General features: G+C 42.6%; 1 protein-coding gene across 1 annotated transcript in view; it reads right to left on the reverse strand.

The window, feature by feature from the left end:
- Positions 1-5,803: 5,803 nt before the first annotated feature.
- Positions 5,804-22,550, reverse strand: part of LOC117526665 (mastermind-like protein 3) — a 129,652-nt gene continuing 112,905 nt past the window's right edge. The window contains 2 exon segments of the mRNA XM_034188718.1: positions 5,804-6,897; positions 14,356-14,434. Of these exon segments, the coding sequence (XP_034044609.1) occupies positions 5,804-6,897; positions 14,356-14,434 (1,173 nt within the window).

A 22,550-nucleotide genomic window follows, 5' to 3' on the forward strand; every position in this document is an offset into this window, starting at 1 on the left:
GGTGACAAAGGTCACTTTCAGTTTGTACAGGGGTCAAAAGTTAAAGTTGCTCCAATTATGGTAAAACATGATGCAAATTATTGGTTGAGTTAGTAGGATTTTTAAAAGGAATAGTTTGCACCATGTGTCATGCTTAGTTATCATTTTACGGTGTAACGTGTCACATGTCATAGAATTCAATGGACGTCAACATTGTTTGACCTTTACTTTGGAGACCAAACATTCAACACAGTCAGAACTATTCCATTTGTTAATACTATTAGTTCAACCAATATTTTGCACCACGTTTTCCCAAAACTGGAGCAACTTTAACTTTTGACCCCTGTACAAACTGAAACTGACCTTTGTCACCATTCTTGCTGTTTTTACCCCATAACTCCAGAACATTCAGTTATAGATAGTCCAAACTATACCTCTTTGGAATCTTTGTGATCAGACACATAATGTGGTATAGCTTTCAATATGATTGGAACGTAGTTTTTTTTTAACCCCTATGCAGTTCTTCAATTGACCCCCTATTGAAAATTCAAATGGCTAACATTATTTTTCTACAGTATGTACCAAAAGGTATACACAGTCAAATTTTGGTGCTTTGTAACCACATTTGAACGATTCTTACAGTTATCTGCTGTACTAACTGGATGAGTAGTAGTATCTGCGTTTTGGAAGCATGAGCCATGGAAACCTCCAAGCAGTGACCGCTCTGCTGCTTTTCCTGCACAAGGAAGGCACAAATGATCTGAGATTCAAGGTTTTACTCTGCTCACCCCAATGGGCTTTTGCATGTATTTTCTTTTTAGATTGTTTTGTAACATCAGATCACAAACCCAAACATTCAGACATCTTTGCAGACGGGGGCAAATGTGTTTGAGATTAAACGGTGTACTTTTAGAAAATGGCTTGTACAAACTGATGTCATAAAACAATAAAAACACAAACAGGTTGAGTGCTTTTTTATAGGTTTCTTAATAAAACTGAGCAATGTCACAACTCAAAACCAACACCACAGTGAGATGGAGGGCGTGTCTTTTCACCAAATGTAACAAAAGTCAGAGTGCAGGACCTCATTCGTGGGTGCTACCAAGTGAAGCGATGCTTACAGGACAACAGTGTGGTTATCATTTCTATTTAAAGGGTTGGATTATACAATACCGACAACCATGAGGACAGATGTGTTGATGGGAGGGAAATTACTTTACAGAGAAGAAGGCTTTTTGGTTTGTTGACTACAGCATCATACTCAATCTTTCACACCGATGCGCTAAATACATTTTACAAAGTAGTGCGTGTAGACACTCATTCATCACTTAGCCCAGATTACAAAAACAGAGGCATTATTTTACCGATAGCTACGGTATTAAAACCTATTCCAGGCGTATTTATCGTCATGTTGTGAAGAGTGGGGACTGAAGCGGTAACTGCGTGAAGCTTGTCGATGCCTTCAGTAAAGCTCAGAGGAGACGACTGACTCCGGTGGAAGAATTCCTTCAGCCCGTCACCGTGTCAAGGTTCTCCAGCGCTGAAGCTAGAGCAGATAAAAGGAATCCGAAGCTTTGCAGCACTTCATTCTCCGAGTGAATCAGTGGAAGGAAGCGGACAGCTCAGTTTTCTTCACAGTAGTGTTGCAGTATAGTACAGTTTGGTTGGAGCTGCACGACAGAGTTAATGCAAAGCAGGGACACGGCGACCGACGACAAACTGCATCAAAACACAAGCTCAATCTGTGTTGTAATGGGAGGACTGATACACTTAAAAAAAAAAAAAAAGACAATACAAATGGCCAGCATCATTGTTAAAGGGGTCATGTTGTGTAAAATTGTTTTTACAGTTAAATATGGTTAAGGTGAGCTTGTTTTACATTTGGGACTCCTGCTGGCTCTGTGAGACGGACAGATTGTGGGAGAGATGGAGGAAAAAGAGCATGTGGGCAAGATCTCTTCTTTTAGACCTCATAGTTCAGCAGATAACTGAAACAATCCTTCAAATGGGAATACAAGTATCAAATGTGGCACAAATACACCATAGACATTACTCCTTAAAAAAAAAATGACTGGCCACTTGAATTTTCAACAAGTGGTCAACTGAAGAATTATACAGGGGCCAAAATGTAAAAATGCTCTAATCATATTGGGAACTACACCGCATTATTCTTCTGATCATAAAGATTCCAAAAAGGTGTAGTTTGGACTATCTATGACTGAATGTTATGGAGTTATGAGGTAAAAACACCAAGCATGGTGACAAAGTTCAATTTCACTTTGTACAGGGGTCAAAAGCTAAAGTTGCTCCAATTTTGGTAAAAAGTAATGCAAATTATTGGTTGAACTAATAGGATTAATAAATGGAATAGTTTTGACAGTGTTGAATGTATGGTCTCCAAAGTAAAGGTCAAACAAGGTCAACGTCCATTGGATTCTATGACGTGACGTTACCCCGTAACATGATAACTAAGCACGACACATGGTCCAAACTATTCCTTTTTGGAACCCTGTTAACTCAAGTAATAATTTGCATCACTTTTTACCAAAATTGGAGCAACTTTAACTTTTGACCACTGTACAAACTGAAACTGACCTTTGTCACCTTTCTTGCTGTTTTTACCCCATAACTCCATGACATTCAGTAACAGATAGTCCAAACTATAATTTTGTGGAATCTTTATGATCAGGCAAATAATGCGGTATAGTTTTAAATATGATTGAAGCATCTTTTAATTTTGACCCCTGTGTAATTCTTCAATTGACCCCTACCTGACTACCTATTGAAAATTCAGGTGTCCAATCAGTTATTTCAAAAGAGTTGATGTCTAAGTTGTATTTGTGCCAAATTTGATGCTTGTATCACCATTTGTAGGATTCTGTGCTAAATATTCTCTTATCTGCTGCACTATCAGGGTCTGTGGGCTGCAAATTGTAATATCTGCTGATTTGGTGTATATTAGCTTGATGCAAAGGTGTGTGACATGACCTCTTTAAAAACAAAACAGCAACAACAACAACAACAAAAAAATAATGTGAGCGGCCTTTCACGAGCATCAATATTCTTGTTTAATATTAAGAAAAGTCACTTGTGGTGTTTGAATACATTCAGTGCCCAGCTGTGTGTTTTTCTTTGTACCAACTGAGTGCAGGTGCTGAGGTTTGTGTAAAGTTCGCCGCATACTTCATCTGAGCGACTTTTGTATGAGTACCAGGCCATGTTTCTTTTATAATTCTTGATTTTACTCGTATTTATATTCTCTCACATGGATCTGTGAAAGAGGTATCACAAATGATGATGAACATATTCCTGGAAGGAAACAAGGCAACTTGAGGCTGAGCATTCCCCCGCTGGAAGTACTTCCTCATAACAGGGTCCTTAGACCAGGTACTGGTGAGCCCCATTAACTTGCACGAGTTGGGGTCCAGAAAATCGAGCCGCGAATTAATTAAATTGAAACAAAAAACTTAAAATCAGCTTACCTTGTCATATTATACTAGTTTTGACAGTTTGAAGCATGATTCCTTCCTGGATGGTGATGATTTCTTTATCTGGAGTGGGTTCGGAATCTTCTTTTTTTTTTTTTTTACTCCTCTGGCTGCTGCAGGTCAGTAATGAGGGTTTTGTCAATGCTGACGATTCAGAGTTTTTGAATCAGTTTAGATTGGGCTGGAATTCATGCACGCGCCCTGCAGTAAGGATCTAAAGAGTTGCATCCAAAAACTGAATCGTCACAAATCTTCTGCACACCCTCATTGACTTGCAGCAGACGGAGGAGGAAGAAAAAAAATCATTGTCTGTACTGAAGATCCCTCCCAAAAATGGTCAAAACAAAATGGACTTTGATAGATAATCTAAATTTTTGGGGTCCACAACTTGACTGCGAGTAAAGCCGAATTAACGAGATAACGGGACTGAATTGTACCAAGTTTGGTTTTGATACTTCAAAGCATTGCTGAGATGTGACCCCACTTCCTATTTGGCAACATCACCACCGATTTCAGTTTGATGTGATGGATCAACACTTTGAAATATCAAGATCACCTGTGCCAATTTTAGCGGTTTGACAAAATTTGTGGTCGATGACATTTTATTTGTTTTGTAGTCTTTCCCATTTTGTAGATATTGACTTCGCAGGCGTGCACTGAACACAAAATCTAAGGAATCCAAAGGCAGCTGAGTTTCGAAAAGCAGGCATATGGTTCAGAAGTCGCATGTGAAAATAACACCTCCAAATTTGATCTGCTGGGGGCGCTAGAGTGTTAGAATATCAGACATGAAGGTTTGTGGAAAAAATGACAGGACTGTCACCAGGGCTTTGGTTGTCCATTCGGCTGCTCCTGTTTTTTTTTTGTGTGTTCAGGGTCGCCACAGTGGATACAACCAGATCTGCATTGATATTTGGCACAGGTTTTACGCCGGATGCCCCTCCTGACACAACTCCAGTATAACCTGGAGAAACACACACAGCCGCTGGTGTTCCAAAGAGGTCTCCCATCCAAGTACTAACCAGGTCCAGCACTGCTTAGCTTCTGAGATCTGATGGGATCAGGCTGACACACAGCAGATCAGCTGCCAGTAAGTGTACCAAATTTCACAACTTTTTACCATCTGGTTGTTGTGTTAACGTCAAATGCGTTGGACAGGGCGCGTTTACAAATTGAGGGCTTGGGCTTCCCAGCTTAAATGACTCAGGCCAGGCCAGTAAGCACACAAGGATTGCGCAACTTCTCAGAAATGTAAAAAAAAAAAAAATTAGGGTGTGTAACCGTTTTCCCGCCCTCTTTTCATTGTTATTGAGCGCAACTCTTCCATCTCTTTTCAACAACCTACACAATGTGTCAGATGGAGTATGCAGCCAGCTTTACACCTGCAGATGACAAAAAGGTGTAATGTAGCTCTTTAGTTGCCTCTCGCGTCCCCGCTCATTCTCCCCAGGCTGCTCATTTGCTTGTTGGTTTGTGTGCACAAGAATTTGGGGTTTGCGCGTTGCCTTTTCTCGGCGCGGCACAGCATCCACAGCTATGAGCGGGAAGCAAAATCCTGCAAATGGCCTCTCAGGTTGGTTTCAGAGCTAAAGCACGACAGGACGGCGCGCCTTTGATTATTTGTTCTGCTGCGATGTCCACAGTTTAAACTTAGACAGAGGAGGATAGGAGTCTGTGAGAAAGGGTGGGAGGAGAGCGGAAAGGAAGATGAGAGAGATGACGAGTGAACACGACAGAGTGAGAGAAAGCGAGCGAGACGGATGACTGTATGTGGGGGATAAATCTGAGAGAGGAAATGGGAGCGCTGAGAGCGCTTTCTGCTGCCTTCAGCTCCTGGCATCAGTTGCGAGATCTGAAGCACTGAGCTTGGTGGCACACACAAGCACAAATAAATTGCCATCTTGAGAATGTAACTTCTTCTTCTCCTTCGTCAGTCTGCAGCGTTCAATCAGCCGCTGCTGAAGTTCTGGCTCAAAGCGTTGTTCTAAGCCTGGTTTCAAACACAGAACACAAGAACTGGTCTAATTTTATTCCACGGGGAAAAAGGGACATTAATGGAAACATATCTTATAATCTCCACATTGGTTTACCGTTAATATGCACAAGACGTAATGATCTCGCTCTCATCTCTCTCTCTCTGACGCGCACGCACGCACATACACAATCACACACAGAACATATCACAAGAACTCATTTATAACCTTTCTCATGTTTTACTAAAGCAAAACAGTTTAATCATCAGTCCACATCGTGTCTTTTTGTTTTATATTTCTCAGGTGTGATTTCTCCACTAAATGTTTTGGTCAGTAAAAACTGATCTCCGGGTTCCCCATTGGCTATTGGCTGGGGAAAAACTCCTCCATCCATCCGTCACTTGAGTCCAACTCTGTCCCTGAACCATCGCCCAGTGCAAAGGCTCCTCCACTTGAGGGCCCGCCCCCATATCCATAAGACGACAAGTCCTGATTGGCTGTCCTTTGGTAGCCCTGTGGCGGGCCTCCAACCGCAACTCCCCCTGGTACATAGGGTCCACCTCCTCCCCCACCTGCCCCTATACCTGGTCCTCCTGGACCCGGCCCGAAACCCCCCATTCCAGACATCCCCTGTCCCATTATCCCTTGGTTCATCCCCTGGTTCATGACCATGGGCCGGGGCTGGTTGGTCCTGGGTTGCCCACCCATGTGAGGCCCCATCATTGGTCCACCCATAACTGCTGCTGGGTTTCCCACCCTTGGGTCTATGCCCTGGCTCATGCCTTGGCCTGGGCCCTGAAAATGTTGCTTGGCCATACGTGGGGGCTGACCCGGCTGCATCCCATACCCCTGGGCAGAATTAAACCCCACTAATTCTCCTCCTCCTGTAGTCCTTCCAACTACTCCTCCCATGGCCTGCAGGCTCTGTCCTTGCTGTTGTGGCCAACCACCTGCAGTCATTCCCCCACCATCTCCTCCTGCCGCCAACATGCTTTGCAGTCTGTGTGCCTGGGCTTTGGCATTGGGTGGGCCTTTGAGAGATTGTTGTGCCACCGAGTTTATCAACATCGTCTGTCCTCCATACCCTCCAGCCCCACCGCTTCCAGGTCCTCCGGGCATCCCGCCGACCACAGGACCAGCACCTGCCTGTCTGGGCGGTCCTCCAGCTGGGTTGTGCTGTGGTGGGAGACCCATGGAGGCCTGGACTCTTTGGCTCTGGTGCTGCTGGTGGATCATTTGGCTCATAGAGGGGTTGAGCCCATACAGGGTACCCTGGCTGGAGCCTGGGCTGCCATAAGGAAGACCCATGTCACTTTGAGGTCCTACTGTGCCACCCTGGCCCTGAACAGAACTCATCTGGACCATCTGTTGCTGGTTTTGCTGCTGCTGTTGTAGGAGACGGGTAGCCCGAATATTCTGGAGAGTCTGGCTCCGTGATGCCAACTCCTGAGGAGAACCTAAAAGAAAATAATAGAAGTTTGAAAAAAAGAAAACAAAGACAATTTAATCACGGGAAAGAAACAACGTACAAAAACAAAATGAGAAAGGAGCCTGACCTTTGGGTTTTGTGAACATCTAGTTTAATGATCAAACACCATCATCTTACTCTTCACAGACCTGTTTTTTCCCCCCAAGGTTTGTCATCCCTCAAAACCAAGAGGCTCATTGCCTCAATAAGTGCGGAATATGTTGTTTAATTGAGATCGGCATGGCTCACTTCCATACATTTTCCTTTATAAACTACAGTAGTGCCAGTATAAAGAGGTTCCCTGTTTGGTACAAAGTCGCTGTAGAGGATCCGCGGGACCAATGGAATGATTTTTCTGTGCCAAACTAGCTGTTACATGTGGTGTATTATTCAGCACATAGGTGCCTCAGTGCTGAGGACCCCCGTAGCTTGAGATGGCCAAGGACACGCCCACAAATAGATGGTTACTTTCAAGAGATGGGGATCGACTAGTTGTCTACCCTGGCGGTTGCCGTCCATGGTGTGCACCAGTACATTCTCCCAGAAACTGACTCGATTCTATTCTGGAAATGGTCCTGAATCCCAAAATATATCAAAAAGCTGCAAAGAGCGATAATTGCTTGGATAAATGTGATAACTGGCTCAGACTGTGTGTGTGTGATTGATTTATTTGGACTCATCTATGTGGGGAGAGAAGCGCAGATATGGTCAGATATGACATCAGGTCAGTTATGTGTTCATTTTTCACAGCTGTGGAAACGAGAAGCACAAATGTGCACATCGAGCCTGCAGAATCAGCTACGTCTGTTGGTATCAGACATTCTGCTCGTGTCAGCTGCTCTTTTTTGGATGCCGCCTTGTGTAATCGTACTTGCAGTAGAGGACAGGAAGACGGAAAAGAAAAAAAATCACCTGCTTATTTTTAAAGGAATCAAAGACAACTAAAGTGAAGCAGCCTGTAACCTCTGATCTGTAAAATTGTCAAGTGGCTGAGTGGGAAAAGTAGCTTGATCGAGGGTAAGCGACTCATTGTAGCCTCGTTTCAGGAGTTAACCCAAAAGGTGTGATTCCTGCTGTCACTGGGACTGTCAAGTCTGGAAGCATGCACTGCTGCCGTGCTACACGCATCCACGACTACGGAACCACCTTTTGAAAACAGATTAATTCCAACATCTCGAAAATAAGCATCTGTCTTCCGCAGCCAGGTGAAATGTGGGCGTCCCCGTGACCTGCTCCAGATAATGGGGTCATCAACACTCAGGCACCTGAACCGGGCAACATACGTGAGTGAGCACATGGATTCTGACATCATCAATGACGGTCCTAGCTGTCACTGTGCTGCTGATATTTCTGGCCAAAATAACTCCTGATTATCATGGCATCAAAACAATAAAGCTACAGCCGTTAAGAAGCACTTTTCTAATGTGGAAAACAAGTTAATATACTCTGTTGTGTTTGAACGTTACTTGATAACCAGGTTATCTTTTTTTCTACCTGCATCACTGACGGCAGATCAGGTCGAGGAAATGCGTGACTCCATGTTTGTGTCTGTCTATCTAGTAAATGTGTATGCAACATCTAGGTAAATATGTCACGTAACAAGGTGAAACCTGGTGTACAGCCTCACCAAGACCTCAGACAAGTTAGACACGAGACACGTTTCGATTGTAAATGTGGCCAGCAGGGGGCAGAGCCTGTGAAACAAGGACAAGAATCCTGAAGAAACATGCTACTGTGGATTTTACCCTTTACTTACTGGACCCTGGCGCAAGTTTGAAGTTGGAGTCAGTATTTCTCTTGCGTGCTTGTTTTTGACAGAGAAAAATCAAATTAGAGAATCGGAAAACGATGAACTCTTCAATCTTGCTGCCGTTTATGGTCGCTAATTATACTTAGTGTTCATCTTCTTCTTTGTCTTTCGGCTGTTCCCGTTAGGGGTCGCCACAGCAGATCGGTCGTTTCCATCTCACCCTGTCCTCTGTATCTTCCTCTATCACACCAACCACCTGCATGTCCTCTCTCAGCACATCCATGAACCTCCTCTTTGGTCTCCCTCTTCTCCTTCTGCCTGGTGGCTCCATCCTCAGCATCCTTCTCCCTATATACCCTGGGTCCCTCCTCTGCACATGTCCAAACCATCTCAATCTCGCCTCTCTGACTTTGTCTCCAAACCGTCCCACCTGAGCTGTCCCTCTGATATGTTCATTCCTAATCTTGTCCATTCTTGTCACTCCCAAAGAGAATCTCAACATCTTCAGCTCTGCCACCTCCAGCTCTGCCTCCTGTCTTTTTGTTAGTGCCACTGTCTCTAAACCATACAACATAGCTGGTCTCACTACTGTTTTGTAAACTTTCCCCTTCACTCTTGCTGATATTCTTCGGTCACAAATCACTCCTGCCACCTTTCTCCACCCACTCCACCCTGCCTGCACTCTCTTCTTCACCTCTTTACCACACTCTCCATTACTTTGAACAGTTGACCCCAAATATTTAAACTCATCTACTTTCACCACTTCTACTCCTTGTAACTGCACTATTCCACTGGGCTCCCTCTCATTCACACACATGTACTCAGTCTTGCTTCTACTGACTTTCATTCCCCTTCTCTCCAAAGCATATCTCCACTTCTCCAGACTAGACTCAACTTGCTCTCTACTCTCACTACAGATCACAATGTCATCTGCAAACATCATAGTCCATGGGGACTCCTGTCTGATCTCATCTGTCAACCTGTCCATCACCACTGCAAACAAGAAAGGACTCAGAGCTGATCCTTGGTGTAATCCCACCTCCACCTTGAATGAGTCTGTCATTCTGACTGCGCATCTCACCGCTGTCACACTATTTTTGTACATGTCCTGCACTATCCTAACATACTTCTCTGCCACTCCAGACTTCCTCATACAATGCCACAACTCTTCTCTTGGCACCCTATCATAAGCTTTTTCTAAGTCCACAAACACACAATGTAACTCTTTCTGTCCTTCTCTGTACTTTTCCAACAGTATTCTCAGAGCAAACATTGCATCTGTAGTGCTCTTTCTCGGCATGAAACCATATTGCTGCTCACAGATCTTCACCTGTTTTCTAAGCCTAGCTTCTACTACTCTTTCCCATAACTTCATGCTGTGGCTGATCAGCTTTATGCCTCTGTAGTTACTGCAGCTCTGCACATCACCCTTGTTCTTGAAAATAGGAACCAGCACACTTCGTCTCCACTCCTCAGGCATCCTCTCACTTTCCAAGATTTTATTAAACAATCTGGTTAGAAACTCTACTGCCATCTCTCCTAGACATTTCCATGCCTCCATTGGAATGTCATCTGGACCAACTGCCTTTCCACTCTTCATCCTCTTCATAGCAGCCCTCACTTCTTCCTTGCTAATCTCTTTTACTTCCTGATTTACTCTCACCACATCATCCAGCCTTTTCTCTCGCTCATTTTCTTTATTCATCAACTCTTCAAAATATTCCCTCCACCTTCTCAGCACACACTCCTCACTTGTCAGCACATTACCATGTGCATCTTTTACCACCCTAACCTGCTGCACATCCTTTCCAGCTCAGTCCCTTTGTCTGGCCAATCGGTACAAGTCCTTTTCTCCTTCCTTACTATTCAACTTCTTGTACAGCTCGCAATATGCCTTTTCCTTTGCTTTTGCCACTTCTCTTCTCGCCTTACGCCGCATCTCCTTGTACTCCTGTCTACTTTCTTCATCTCTCCGACTATCCCAAAACGTTTTCGCCAACCTCTTTCTCCTTATGCTTTCTTGGACCTCTTCATTCCACCACCAAGTCTCCTTGTCTTCCTTCCACTGTCCAGATGTCATACCCAGTACTGCCCTAGCTGTCTCCCTCACCATATCTGCAGTACTTTTCCAGTTGTCCAAAATTGCTTCCTCTCCAACTAGTGCTTCTCTCACCTGCTCGCTAAATTTCACACAACAGTCTTCCTCCTTCAGCTTCCACCATCTGATCCTTTGTTGAGCTCTCACTCTCTTCTTCTTCTTTACCTCTAAAGTCATCCTACAAACAACCATCCTATGCTGTCTAGTGACACTCTCTCCTGCTACCACCTTACAGTCTGTGATTTCTTTTAGCTTGCATCTCCTATAAAGAATGTAGTCCACCTGTGTGCACCTTCCTCCACTCTTATATGTTACCCTGTGCTCCTCCCTTTTCTTAAAGTAGGTATTCACCACAGCCATTTCCATCCTTTTTGCAAAATCAACTACCATCTGTCCTTCCCCATTCCTATCCTTGATACCATATCTACCCATTACTTCCTCATCACCTCTGTTCCCTTCACCAACATGCCCATTGAAGTCTGCTCCTATCACCACTCTTTCATGCTTGGGCACACTCTCCACCACCTCATCTAACACACTCCAGAAATCTTCTTTCTCCTTCATCTTACAACCTAACTGTGGGGCATATGCACTGATGATATTCATCATCACCCCTTCAATTTCCAACTTCACACTCATCACCCTGTCAGACACTCGCTTAACCTCCAACACACTTTTAACATACTCTTCCTTTAAAATGACCCCAACACCATTTCTCTTCCTGTCCTCACCATGGTACAACAACTTGTACCCACCGCCGATGCTCCTGCTCTTACTTCCCTTCCACTTGGTCTCTTGCACACACAATATGTCTACCTTTCTCCTCTCCATTATATCAGCCAGCTCTCTCCCTTTACCAGTCATACTACCAACATTCAAAGTCCCCACTCTCATTTCCACCCTTCTAGTTTTCTTCTTCTCCCGCTGTTCGTGGCAACGTTTTCCTCCTCTTCTTCGTCGTCTTCACCCAGCAGTAGCCCAATTTCCACCGGCACCCTGTTGGGCAATAGCACCGGTGGCGGACGTTGTTAACCCGGGCCGCGACCGATCCGGTATGGGAATTCGATTCTGAGTCTGCATAGTTGGGTTGGCTTGTTTTAAGCCGGATGCCCTTCCTGACGCAACCCTCCTCATTTATCTGGGCTTGGGACCGGTAACTCAGAATGTACTGGCTGCACACCCCATGTGGCTGAGTTCATACCCCATGTGGCTGAGTTGATACTTAGTGTTCATACAAATACATAAATACTTGTATTTGCCCACTGAAAAACCTGGTTTTGTCCTTCTGGCAAAACCTTCTGCATCCTAAAAGTAGATTTTTTTATACACTGCCATGAGTGTTACCAAAGTAACTTTGAAAAGTTACTTTATACAGTTATATTTTACAGTTACTTCATTAGCAGCTGTGGACAACTTGTAGGCAGCTGCTAAAAGTAACAAATAAAGTAACTCATAATCTAACTTGGTTATTTATACGATTGAGTACTCAGAAAAGTAACTATTAGTTACTTTGCTGATTGATTTCTCAATCTTAAAAGTAACCAAGTTAGATTACTAGTTACCTTATTAGTTACATTACTTATTAGTTGCAAGTTGTCGGCAGCTTCTAACAAAGTAACTGTATAAATCTGTTAATGAAGTAACTGTATAAAGTAACTAATAAAGTAACTTTTCAAAGTTACTTTATTAGTTACTTTATACAGTTATATTTTACAGTTACTTCATTAGCAGCTGTGGAAAACTTGTTGGCAGCTGCTAAAAGTAACAAAGTAACTCGTAATCTAACATGGTTATTTTTAAGATTGAGTACTCAGAAAAGTAACTATTTACTTTGTTGATTGATTTCTCGATCTTAAGAGTAACCAAGTTAGATTACTAGTTACCTTATTAGTTACATTACTTATTACTTGCAAGTTGTCGGCAGCTTCTAATAAAGTAACTGTATAAATCTGTTAATGAAGTAACTGTATAAAGTAACTAATAACGTAACTTTTCAAAGTTACTTTGGCAACACTGATTGCCACTGGGAAGTCAAATCTCTGCCTGCCAAAAGAACAAACAAACAAACTGAATTTTAACTAAATTTGGGGTTTCAAGTGGGAAATGTACCATACCAGAAGCCCTGAAATGCTCACATTGTCCACTAGATGGTGACAAAAATCTGCTCAAATATGTGGGAAGGCCTTGACTGTTTATTCATTTGAGAAGTTAACTTTTAATGAAAATAAGATGAGCTGACAGCCAAAAATCAGCTTACAGTTGTGTCGTTCGCCCATATAGGAAATTCACTTCTTTCAACAATAAGCAAGACATCGAAGTGAAACTGCTGTTATTGAATTCCTCGCGGTGGAGGGTTTTGCACCCATAGACATTCATCAACAAATGAGTGTTATCTGTGGCGACGCCTGTGCGAGTGTCAGTACAGTCAAGAGGTGGGCAAGGAGTCTGAAGAGTGAACATCCAGACACGCCAAGCAGTTCATATGAATATCTCGCTCGTTGCTGAAAGAATCTTGTAAGGGGAAGAAAGTTTCTTTGTATAATTATGATTATGTTTTATTCTACATGTACAACTTCTACGTCAGCACCTAACCCTTTCCAAAAAACTCCTCCTGGAGGCCACCCTGTAGCTGTATGTCCCTTAGACCTTCTGAAGATGGGCCGGTGGACTTGAGGATCTCAGCTCTCATAGGCAGGAATATACAAGTATACATTTTTAAAGAAATCTTTTGAGAAATCATGCTGCAATATTTGGAACTAGTTAAAATTTGGGAAGATGTCTTTGTGCATTTGTAGACCCCCCTCATGTTCTTCACTATTTATTCAGGCATAAAAGCTGTCCACCTGACTCTTACCCCCCACCCTGTTTCCTCTTCAACTCTCCATCACCCCTTCACCCACTCCTCTATTTCTTTTCCTTCCTGACCTCTCCATCTACCTACCAGACCATCTACCTATTATGCCTCCTTCTTGCCAACCCCCCGTCTTTCTCTCTCTCTCTCACTCGCTCGCTCGCTTCTTTCTTCTCATCCATCTTTCTGACTTCGCCAGAACTCTGGGGGATCCAGGACAGTCAAGTTGCCGTGGTAACAGGCAGAGCAGGAATATGCTGTAATTTCCCGGACAGAGCGAGGAAGAAGAGGAGAGGAAACGGCTGAACGCTGTCTGATCCGTGCGCGAGAGGGTGAGGTTTGGTTTGAGGGTGACGATCGGACAGCAGTGCTCTCTGCATACCGGTGTGTCTGTCCGTAAACACGGCGGACAGCGAAGTGTAAAAAATAGCACATTTCTAGACAAGAGCGTAGCTATCTGAGAGGTTACACAGCAAATGTGTTACCAGTGAATCACACGGGTGAGCTTGTGCACGATCGCGAGACAGTGGCATGAAACTCACGCACACATCAAGAATTCACATGGATGTTCTGCAAAACACTACAGATTTACCCAAAGTCTGTTTGCTCATTTGATCATCAATAAAACTTTGGAAGACTGATTATAAATTCACTTTGTTCTTGCAAAATCTTTAACTGTTAAAACATTTTGCACATATTTTGTTGTTTTTTTGGTGTGTGTGTGTGCGTGTGTGTGCCCGTATCTCACCTTGGTACTGACTGACTTGGGGGTACGGATTCCTCTGGCCCTGGCCCATCTGCCTCGGCAGATGCTGCTGCTGTTGTAGCTGCAGAAGGAAACAGACATAAACATGCAGATTTAGATTCTACAACGTGGGTTAAGGTGCATATCCAACGGCCGTTTCCCTGTGTTTGTTTGTTTTTTTTAAAGCTGTATCAAGTAAATCAGATCTGATTGAACTGGTTTGGGCTGTTAACTGTTACAGGTTACATGCAACCACTAGAGGGCAACAAACATCCACATCAAAATTTACACCATTAATTCTGATCATAAATTTGCAGCATGTGAACTTTCAAAATGATTTTATTAAAAGGTGCTATGTTGCATTAATCATTAATATAGCTACTGTTTTCTATTTCAAGATGAAGTGACATAACAGCACCCTGCGCAGAGAATAATCCCTCTCTGTGTGTTGTAATCTGAGTTTTTCTCTACCTTATTTTCCGTAGCTGGACTGATGTTCAGTGCATGTGAAACTGTTGTTGCCCCTCCCCACACTGATTAAAAAAAAATAAAGTATCATAGTCATGAATGGCCCCAGAGCTCTGTGCATTCAAAATGGCGGAGAGTAGCGACTTTTCAGAGATACCCCCCCAAAGAAACCGTGTTCAGAGGCTAACAAGGCCTCTCTCTTGTGTATTGCACAAGTACAGAAAGGTAAAACTTAAAAAGATATTAAAATCAATAGCCACTCTCAATATCCACATTGTAAAAAGTTATGAAACGTGTCAACGGACACCACAAGGTGTGGTTTATTTTTTTTATTTATTTTTTTTTTTAATCCTTTATAGGCCAGACAGTGAATATAGAAGTGTACTCTCAGTGCCTGCATGCATCTGTCCATCCATCTGTGCATCAGTCACAAGATAACTTGAATGAAATTGATCAGATTTTAACCAAAATCGATTTTGACACCCTAAATGAGTGCATGTTGGACCAGTTTGAATTTGAGCGTGATCAGACTTCCTTCAAAGAAATACTCTACGGACTGGCCAGGATTTTTTCTACACCAGGTCATGAGGCGCTGCGTCCCCTTACTCTTGGCGTGTGCCCTCTTACCAAATTATGTCATAATCATGAATCTTATCCTAAACAATTAAAAAGCAAGTAAAAATGTTGAAAAATCCTTAAAAAAAAAAAAAAAAGTCTCTGTTTTGTTTGTTTCTCCTCGCTGCCGGTCAGTGAGTTGCTCTGTCCCCGTTTCCGACCGTCTGCCGGAGGAGGAGTCAGTGAGCTTTGTGTGTGCACATAGACCGAAGGAGAACTACAGAGTGGCGGCCTTCATCACTCCATCTGGAACGTTTGGAAAAATAAATGGAATTTATTTGTTTACTGTTTGCTTCCAAACGAGGCACATAAAAGCCAAAGCTTACAGATCCATTCATATTTGTGTTAAATCTCTGTCTCTGTGTCAGATCAGACCGCGCTGCATGCGTGTTTGGACAGACTTGACCAATTTATTACAAAGTTAATGTTTTATATGAATCGATGGAAGATTTCACAAAAAGGATGTTCGTTGAATAAAGACGCTGCCTATGATGATTGTTAATCTGAATAGAGTGATGATTTATGACGCGCTGTAATTTCCACAAAATCTAAAAAAAAGAAAAAAACTTTAAATTGACAAAATGTTGAAGGCGGTCTGGCATGAGATATCACACGACTAGTCAAAAGAGAGAAGGGAAAAAATGTGCTGCAGAGTAAATTCATCCAACGCTGACGACAAGAGCTGTAATCCAATTCAAAAACTGTCAAGCCTGGCCCTGATCGGGCTTTAATTCCGTTTTTCCTCCTTTCTTTTTGTCACCATCTGCCCAGCTTTGTTTTATTAGTTATTTATCATGTGTTTTTTCTGTTCCATTTTGCTTTGTCACTTTGTTTCTTTTCATACTTCAGCCATCATCCAGTTCCATTCTAGTTTTTTTCTGCCAGATTGTGTTTGCATTATTGACCATTGTTTATCACTTGTTTATTTTGCTTGTCTTATTTGTGTTATCAGTTATGCTATATGTTGGGTTTTGCTTTCTGTTTTCATGTAGTTTGTTTTTCTTTTCGCTTGTTCACCACCTTGTTTTCCTAGTTTAGTTTTGCTTAAGTATTAATGTTCCGTTTTCATTTCTCATTTTCATTCACAGGTCTTGGTTATGTTATTCTGCCCTCAGGTTTTATTTTACTTTTGTTCATAGTTCTATGTTTCCCTCACGCCCCTCCGAGTTAGTTCCCACTCCACAGCACTGCACCTGCTATTATCTTGGTCTCACACTTTGATTCTGTCCGCTCTGTGTTTTCTTTCACTCACACTCTTGGCACCTGCTCACACATCTTTGTATCCTACATCACTTCACTTTGTGCACTCTCTTCCTCCCTATCTTACACTGTGTTTAATCTTCGTTCACTAGCCACATCCCTTTCTAGATTGTTCCTTCATGTGCACCAAACTAACACCTGCTTCACATGACTCTAATTTGTTTGTTCCTTATTTAAACCATCACTGTCTCACAGCTCACCGCCAGTTTGTTGTCACTACTTGCACGCATCCCAGCCTTTTGTTCTCAGTCCTGTTTTTGCCAAACCGTGTACCGTTTATTGCTCTGTTCTCCTCGACCACACCTTCTGCCTCATCTTTGATTAGTGTGTTTGCTCGCGGCTTGACCCCTGCTTGATCATGACTGTGTTTTTGTCTGACCCCAGTTGTACCTCTGCTCCGCTGCTTGACCATCTGTGCACCGAACCGAAGCCTGAAATAAAGACCATGTTTTTTCCTACTCGTACACCAAATCTGAGAGTCCGCTTTGCGGGTCCAGTCGCTACGGTTGCCAGACAGCCGTCCGGTCTGACAAAAATGTGCTAGGAATAAAGAAAGATTACATTTACTCTAAAGTCAGACACTTTGCTCTGTGCTGCAAACACTCTATCCATCCAATATTAATGTGTTTTAACATTTAAAATATTATTTATGACTAATCTGTTCATCAGAAACTGTACAGTTACCCCGAAAAGATTCCAATCGTGGTAGACAAACCGTCAGATAGTTTAAAAAGTTCCAATTTAGTGGGGTTTTTTTTTTCAACCGCCCACTTGGTCGCTCTGCTCCCTGACCATGACAGTCAGCCTCATACTACATTTTTCTAGAAAAACCCTTGCAGCACCCATTGGAACAGAGTACTAGCTCTTGTCATATCCTATCCGCAGCAGCCAAAGTTACCTCCACCAACGAAGTTGGACATAGGCTGTTATTGCCCCTGTTCATTTGATTGTGAACAGCCTGGAACCTACAATTTTTCATATATCGTTATGAAATTTTTACAGAGGATTCATATCCCGATAGGCAAAAACTGATTCAGTTCTCAGGGTCATAGGTAAAAGTAAAAAAATAATGACAAAATTCCTATCCTTTAACATTGAATGAATTCTCAAAAATTCATAACTGTCAAAAACAAATGAATTTCTGTCATATTTGATGGTATCCTTTATCGACTGACAAAGTTTGGCAAAGTTTGATCCGGATCTGATTTTGTAGCCATTGAACACCCTATTTAATGTATATTTTACATTATATCTTAAACAAACGTGCCCCAATCACTCTCGTATTTGAAAGTGAGATACAGACTGACACTCACTATCACCTGGCAAAGTTTGATCTGGATTGTGGATTTTGTGGCCATTTGAATTTAATGTTGAAAAGCCCATTTGGTGTACATTTTGCATTATAGCTCAATCAAAAGAGCCTCAATTACTCTCATTTGTGACAATGAGGTGCAAACTGGCACTCTCAGTAAATAGACTAAGTTTGATCTGCATCTGGTCTGTATTGCAGCTTTAGCAGATATTTAATTTTAGTATTGAAAAGCCCTTTGGTTTTTTTTTTTAGCTTATGGAAAGCCACTTCTAACAGGACTTTGATCTTTCCAAGGTAAAAATTTGTGGAATTGGAAGCAAGTGTTGGCGGAGGTTTGTGCTCTATGAGCGTGGCACTCGAGTTGTTTTGTTTGTTTATTTGTTGTACGGATTTTTTTTTTTTTTTTTTGGGGGGGGGGGGGGGGGATATCAGTTGACTCTTTGATTTCCCTACCCGATGCAAACAGCCCCCCACCAAACACACACACAAAACCTGGAATAATAATAATAATAATAATAGTAAAATAGTTCTCTTTTATTAGAAATCTTCCAACTTTATATTTTAAAAGTATAACTACCCATATTCTATTACCCCAACATGTTAGCATGGTTAACCCTCTGGGGCTGACGCCATCATATACGATGGCTAAGACCAAGCTTTACTAAATCATAAATAACTTTTTAATGATATGACATAGAAACATACTTTTTTTGCTGAAAAGGTAACTCCGCGGACTTTCGAGCCAGCCATCCGCCATCTTTGTACTCCTCATAGAAGCTGTGTGATGACGTGCACAATGTGAGTGTCCAATCGGAATTGGTTCACCGTCACATGGTTTTACAAAATCCAGTCGTAGGGCAGATTTACCTCACGTGAAAAGCCAAAGATCGTTTTCAGGAGTGATATGTTATTAGTTGGCCCGTTTGAATAGCCCCCTGGGTGCTCCAATGAGTACATACTATTAGTACATACTCAGTGCGCCTTGCGCCATTATGCACAGCGATCAGTGAAAGCAGACAAAGAGCCTCGCATGACAATCTCACGTGAAAGCTGCTTTAGGAGCAGCACAGAACAGTCCAAAACAGAGCAGAAGTAGAAGATTGTGTTGTAACCTTTGTGTAATAGCAGACAGAAATTGCTTTGAGATGAAGACAAAAAAAAACACATAGACGATTTTGTATATATTGTTCAAAATGTGCATTTGTGTTTATTGTTTGAACCTTTTTGTTGTACAGTCTTTCACACAAGACCTAAAATTACCTTTATAAAGTGTCAAAACAGTTGTTTATTATAGTTTGCTGTGTGTTTTGAATAAATGTGTGTGGAAAATACCTTTCCGCTTCTCTTTTTTCTTTCTTATTTTTGTTTGTAAACCTTTATTACATTTATAAAACACAACAAAAGCATATATATTCTGAAAGCACACGCTGTCCTGAAAAAAAGAGACATAAAACTTGATTGTGGGATGCAGGGAGAGCTGTTAACAGCAATAATAAATCATTTATGCCAGGCGAGTGAACTGTCCAAAAAATGCCCTCGGACCCCAGAGGGTTAAGTCAAGAACACAGCTGGTTGTTTTTATTTTTAAATACAGTATCAAAGATGAAAAAAGCTGCTTCAGTAAATACCTCCTAATTTATCTACAAAAGTGATCAAATCAACGCTGTGCCAAATGAATGCTGTGGTAGAAATCACCAGTGGGTTGCTCTCAGTGCACGAGTGTGCATTCTTGTTTTAGAGTGTGATACCGAGTTAATAATCGACATTGAATTCCATCAGGATCCATTTCTGCTCAGATTCAGTTATTTGCACATTTGTGCAGGTTTGTGCACAACCAATTAAAACCAACATTGTAGGTGGTGACTTCAGAGTTCAGAACTCTTTAGCAGTTGATTCCTTCACAGAGAGGAAAATAAAAAGAAAACAGCCTATTATCACAGTAGGCGGCATGAGGCAAAGCATGCGCGCACACGTGGCACAGATGAAACGGAGGTAGTGAAGAGGGGACTTGGTTGAGGGTAATTATACATGTAACCAGACAACAGAGTAGATGACAGGATGAGCCGCAGAGCCGAAGAAAGACAAACATGCAGGAAAGTACAAACAAATGACGCACCGACACAGATTATCAATTGAGGCGTTACAGAGGAAACACACAGGTTAATGTTGCAGTCACAAGCTAAAGACGCTGAACTGAATGCGCCACTGTTTGCACTGACGAGTGAAAATTCCACCACCACTAGCTGTGAGAGCGGCAGGCGCACACTGCGTTTGTGCGCGCCCCATCAACAGTTTAAAATGTTGCTGCACAACAAGGCCAAACCAGATGTTGATTGACGGTGAAAGACAGGTAGCGAGAAATTAATTATTTTAGTGCAGTGTTTCTGTGTAGGCTCTCAGTTGTCCAGGTGGTTTCCATAGTAGAGAAGCTTGACTCTTCGACTGGACTGGGTTGCTTGATGCGAGGACGTTTCGCTTCAAATCGCAGAAGCTTCCTCAGCTAAAACTCTTGCTCTGGTAGTCGGACTTCTGTCTTGACTCTTGTAGAGAAGAATAAACAGAAGCCACAAAAGCTGGAGTTTTAAACCTAACCAGACCCCTCGTACTGAGAGGCAGACTGCTATAGGCTAGTGACTAAACAATAGCTCTAATTAGCACCTATTGTGCTCTGGTTAGCACCCTCCTAATGACAGGGCAGCTGTCCCTCCTAATGATGGGAGCTCAAGGGAGCCATCAGGAGAGGTGTCATGGTTGTGCGATGGGGTCTCCGGTATCCCCCATTGTGGCCAATCTGTACATGGAGCGAGTGGAGAAGACAGCCTTGACGTCTTTCACGGGCATCCCTCCCAGTCACTGGTTCAGATATGTCGATGACACACGGGTTAAAATCAAGCAACAGGAGGTTGAGGACTTTATAGAACACATCAACTCGGTGGACTCCAATATCAAGTTCACACGTGAGGATGCCAGAAACAACCATTTAGCCTTCTTGGACTGTGATGTTACAATTGGAGAGAACAGGCAGCTTCAGACAGGGGTTTACAGAAAACCCAGTCACACTGACCAATATCTGCTCTTTGGCTCAAACCACCCCCTTGAACACAAGCTCGGGGTGATCAGGACTCTTCAACACAGAGCCCTACAGGTGCCCACAACTGGAGAGGGAAGGGCTAAAGAACAACAACTTGTCTGGAAAGCCCTCACAGTATGTGGGTACCCACGATGGTCCCTGGACAAAGTGCAGAAGTCCCAGAGAACAAAGAGACCAGATAGACAGGAGACAGAGACAAGAAGAAGAGTGTCTCTCCTTATTTAGCAGGAGTAGGGGAAAAACTACAGAGGATCTTCAGACAGCACAAAATTCCAGTTTACATTAAACCGGTTAACACCTTGAGACAGAAATTAGTTCACCCTTAGGACAGGATCCCTAGTTACAAACAGAGCAATGTAGTGTATTCTATCAGATGTCAGGAAAACTGTAACGAACACTACATAGGTAAGACTAAGCAACCTTTACACAAAAGGCTATACCAGCACCGCAGAGAGGGCGCTAGTGGACCTCAGTCTGCAGTTCATCTCCACCTTAAAGACACTAACCACATGTTTGAGGACAAGGAAGTTAAAATCTTAGCCAGACAGAAGAAATGGTTTGAGAGAGGAGTCAAGGAGGCATTCTATGTGAAACAGTTGAAACCCAGCCTTAACCGGGGAGGGGGTCTGAGACACGCTTTGTCCCCTGTTTACAATGGGGTACTCAGGTCAAAGCAGTTTCAGTCTTTTGTTCATGGTAATGAGTCATTCACGTCATCAGGAGAGTCATCAAGGGAGCCGTCAGGAGAGGCTGCCCTGTCATTAGGAGGGTGCTAACCAGAGCACAATAGGTGCTAATTAGAACTACTGTTTAGTCACTAGCCAATAGCAGTCTGCCTCTCGGTAGGAGGGGTCTGGTTAGGTTTAAAACTCCAGCTTTTGTGGCTTCTGTTTATTCTTCTCTACAAGAGTCAAGACAGAAGTCAGACTACCAGAGCAAGAATTTTAGCTGAGAAAGCTTCTGCAATTTGAAGCGAAACGTCCTAGCGTCAAGCAACCACAGTCCAATCGAATATTCAAGCTTCTCTACTATTTTAGTGCAAATTATGATTTTCAGCTTTCATTTTATGTAAGTAACCGATACCAATTGAAAATTGATTCTAAAGCAATAGATGTGATTATATCGATAAACGGACCCCTGAATCAATCTAAATGTACCATGAACCAGTTGATGGATCAATTTTAACATTATAAACAGGTCTTCAACCTCTTGTAAAAGTTCATATGTCTCAGAGAGGCTGAGATCTGAACTAATTCCTGTCTGGTGATACTGTCAGACCTTTACTGGAGACATCTTCAAATCTTGCTTGTTGTTGGACCACGATGGCTTCACTGTCACCGTTAATAACTGAAGTTAATATTCACTTGGGTTCTGGTCGGGCCAATAATGTAAACGTCCCATTTTGTTGCCTTCAAAAGTTCTGAAGATGCATTTGCTGCATGCTTCCCAAGT

This window comes from Thalassophryne amazonica, chromosome 15 (genome assembly GCF_902500255.1).
Source record: "Thalassophryne amazonica chromosome 15, fThaAma1.1, whole genome shotgun sequence".
NCBI classification, from domain to species: Eukaryota; Metazoa; Chordata; class Actinopteri; order Batrachoidiformes; family Batrachoididae; genus Thalassophryne; species Thalassophryne amazonica.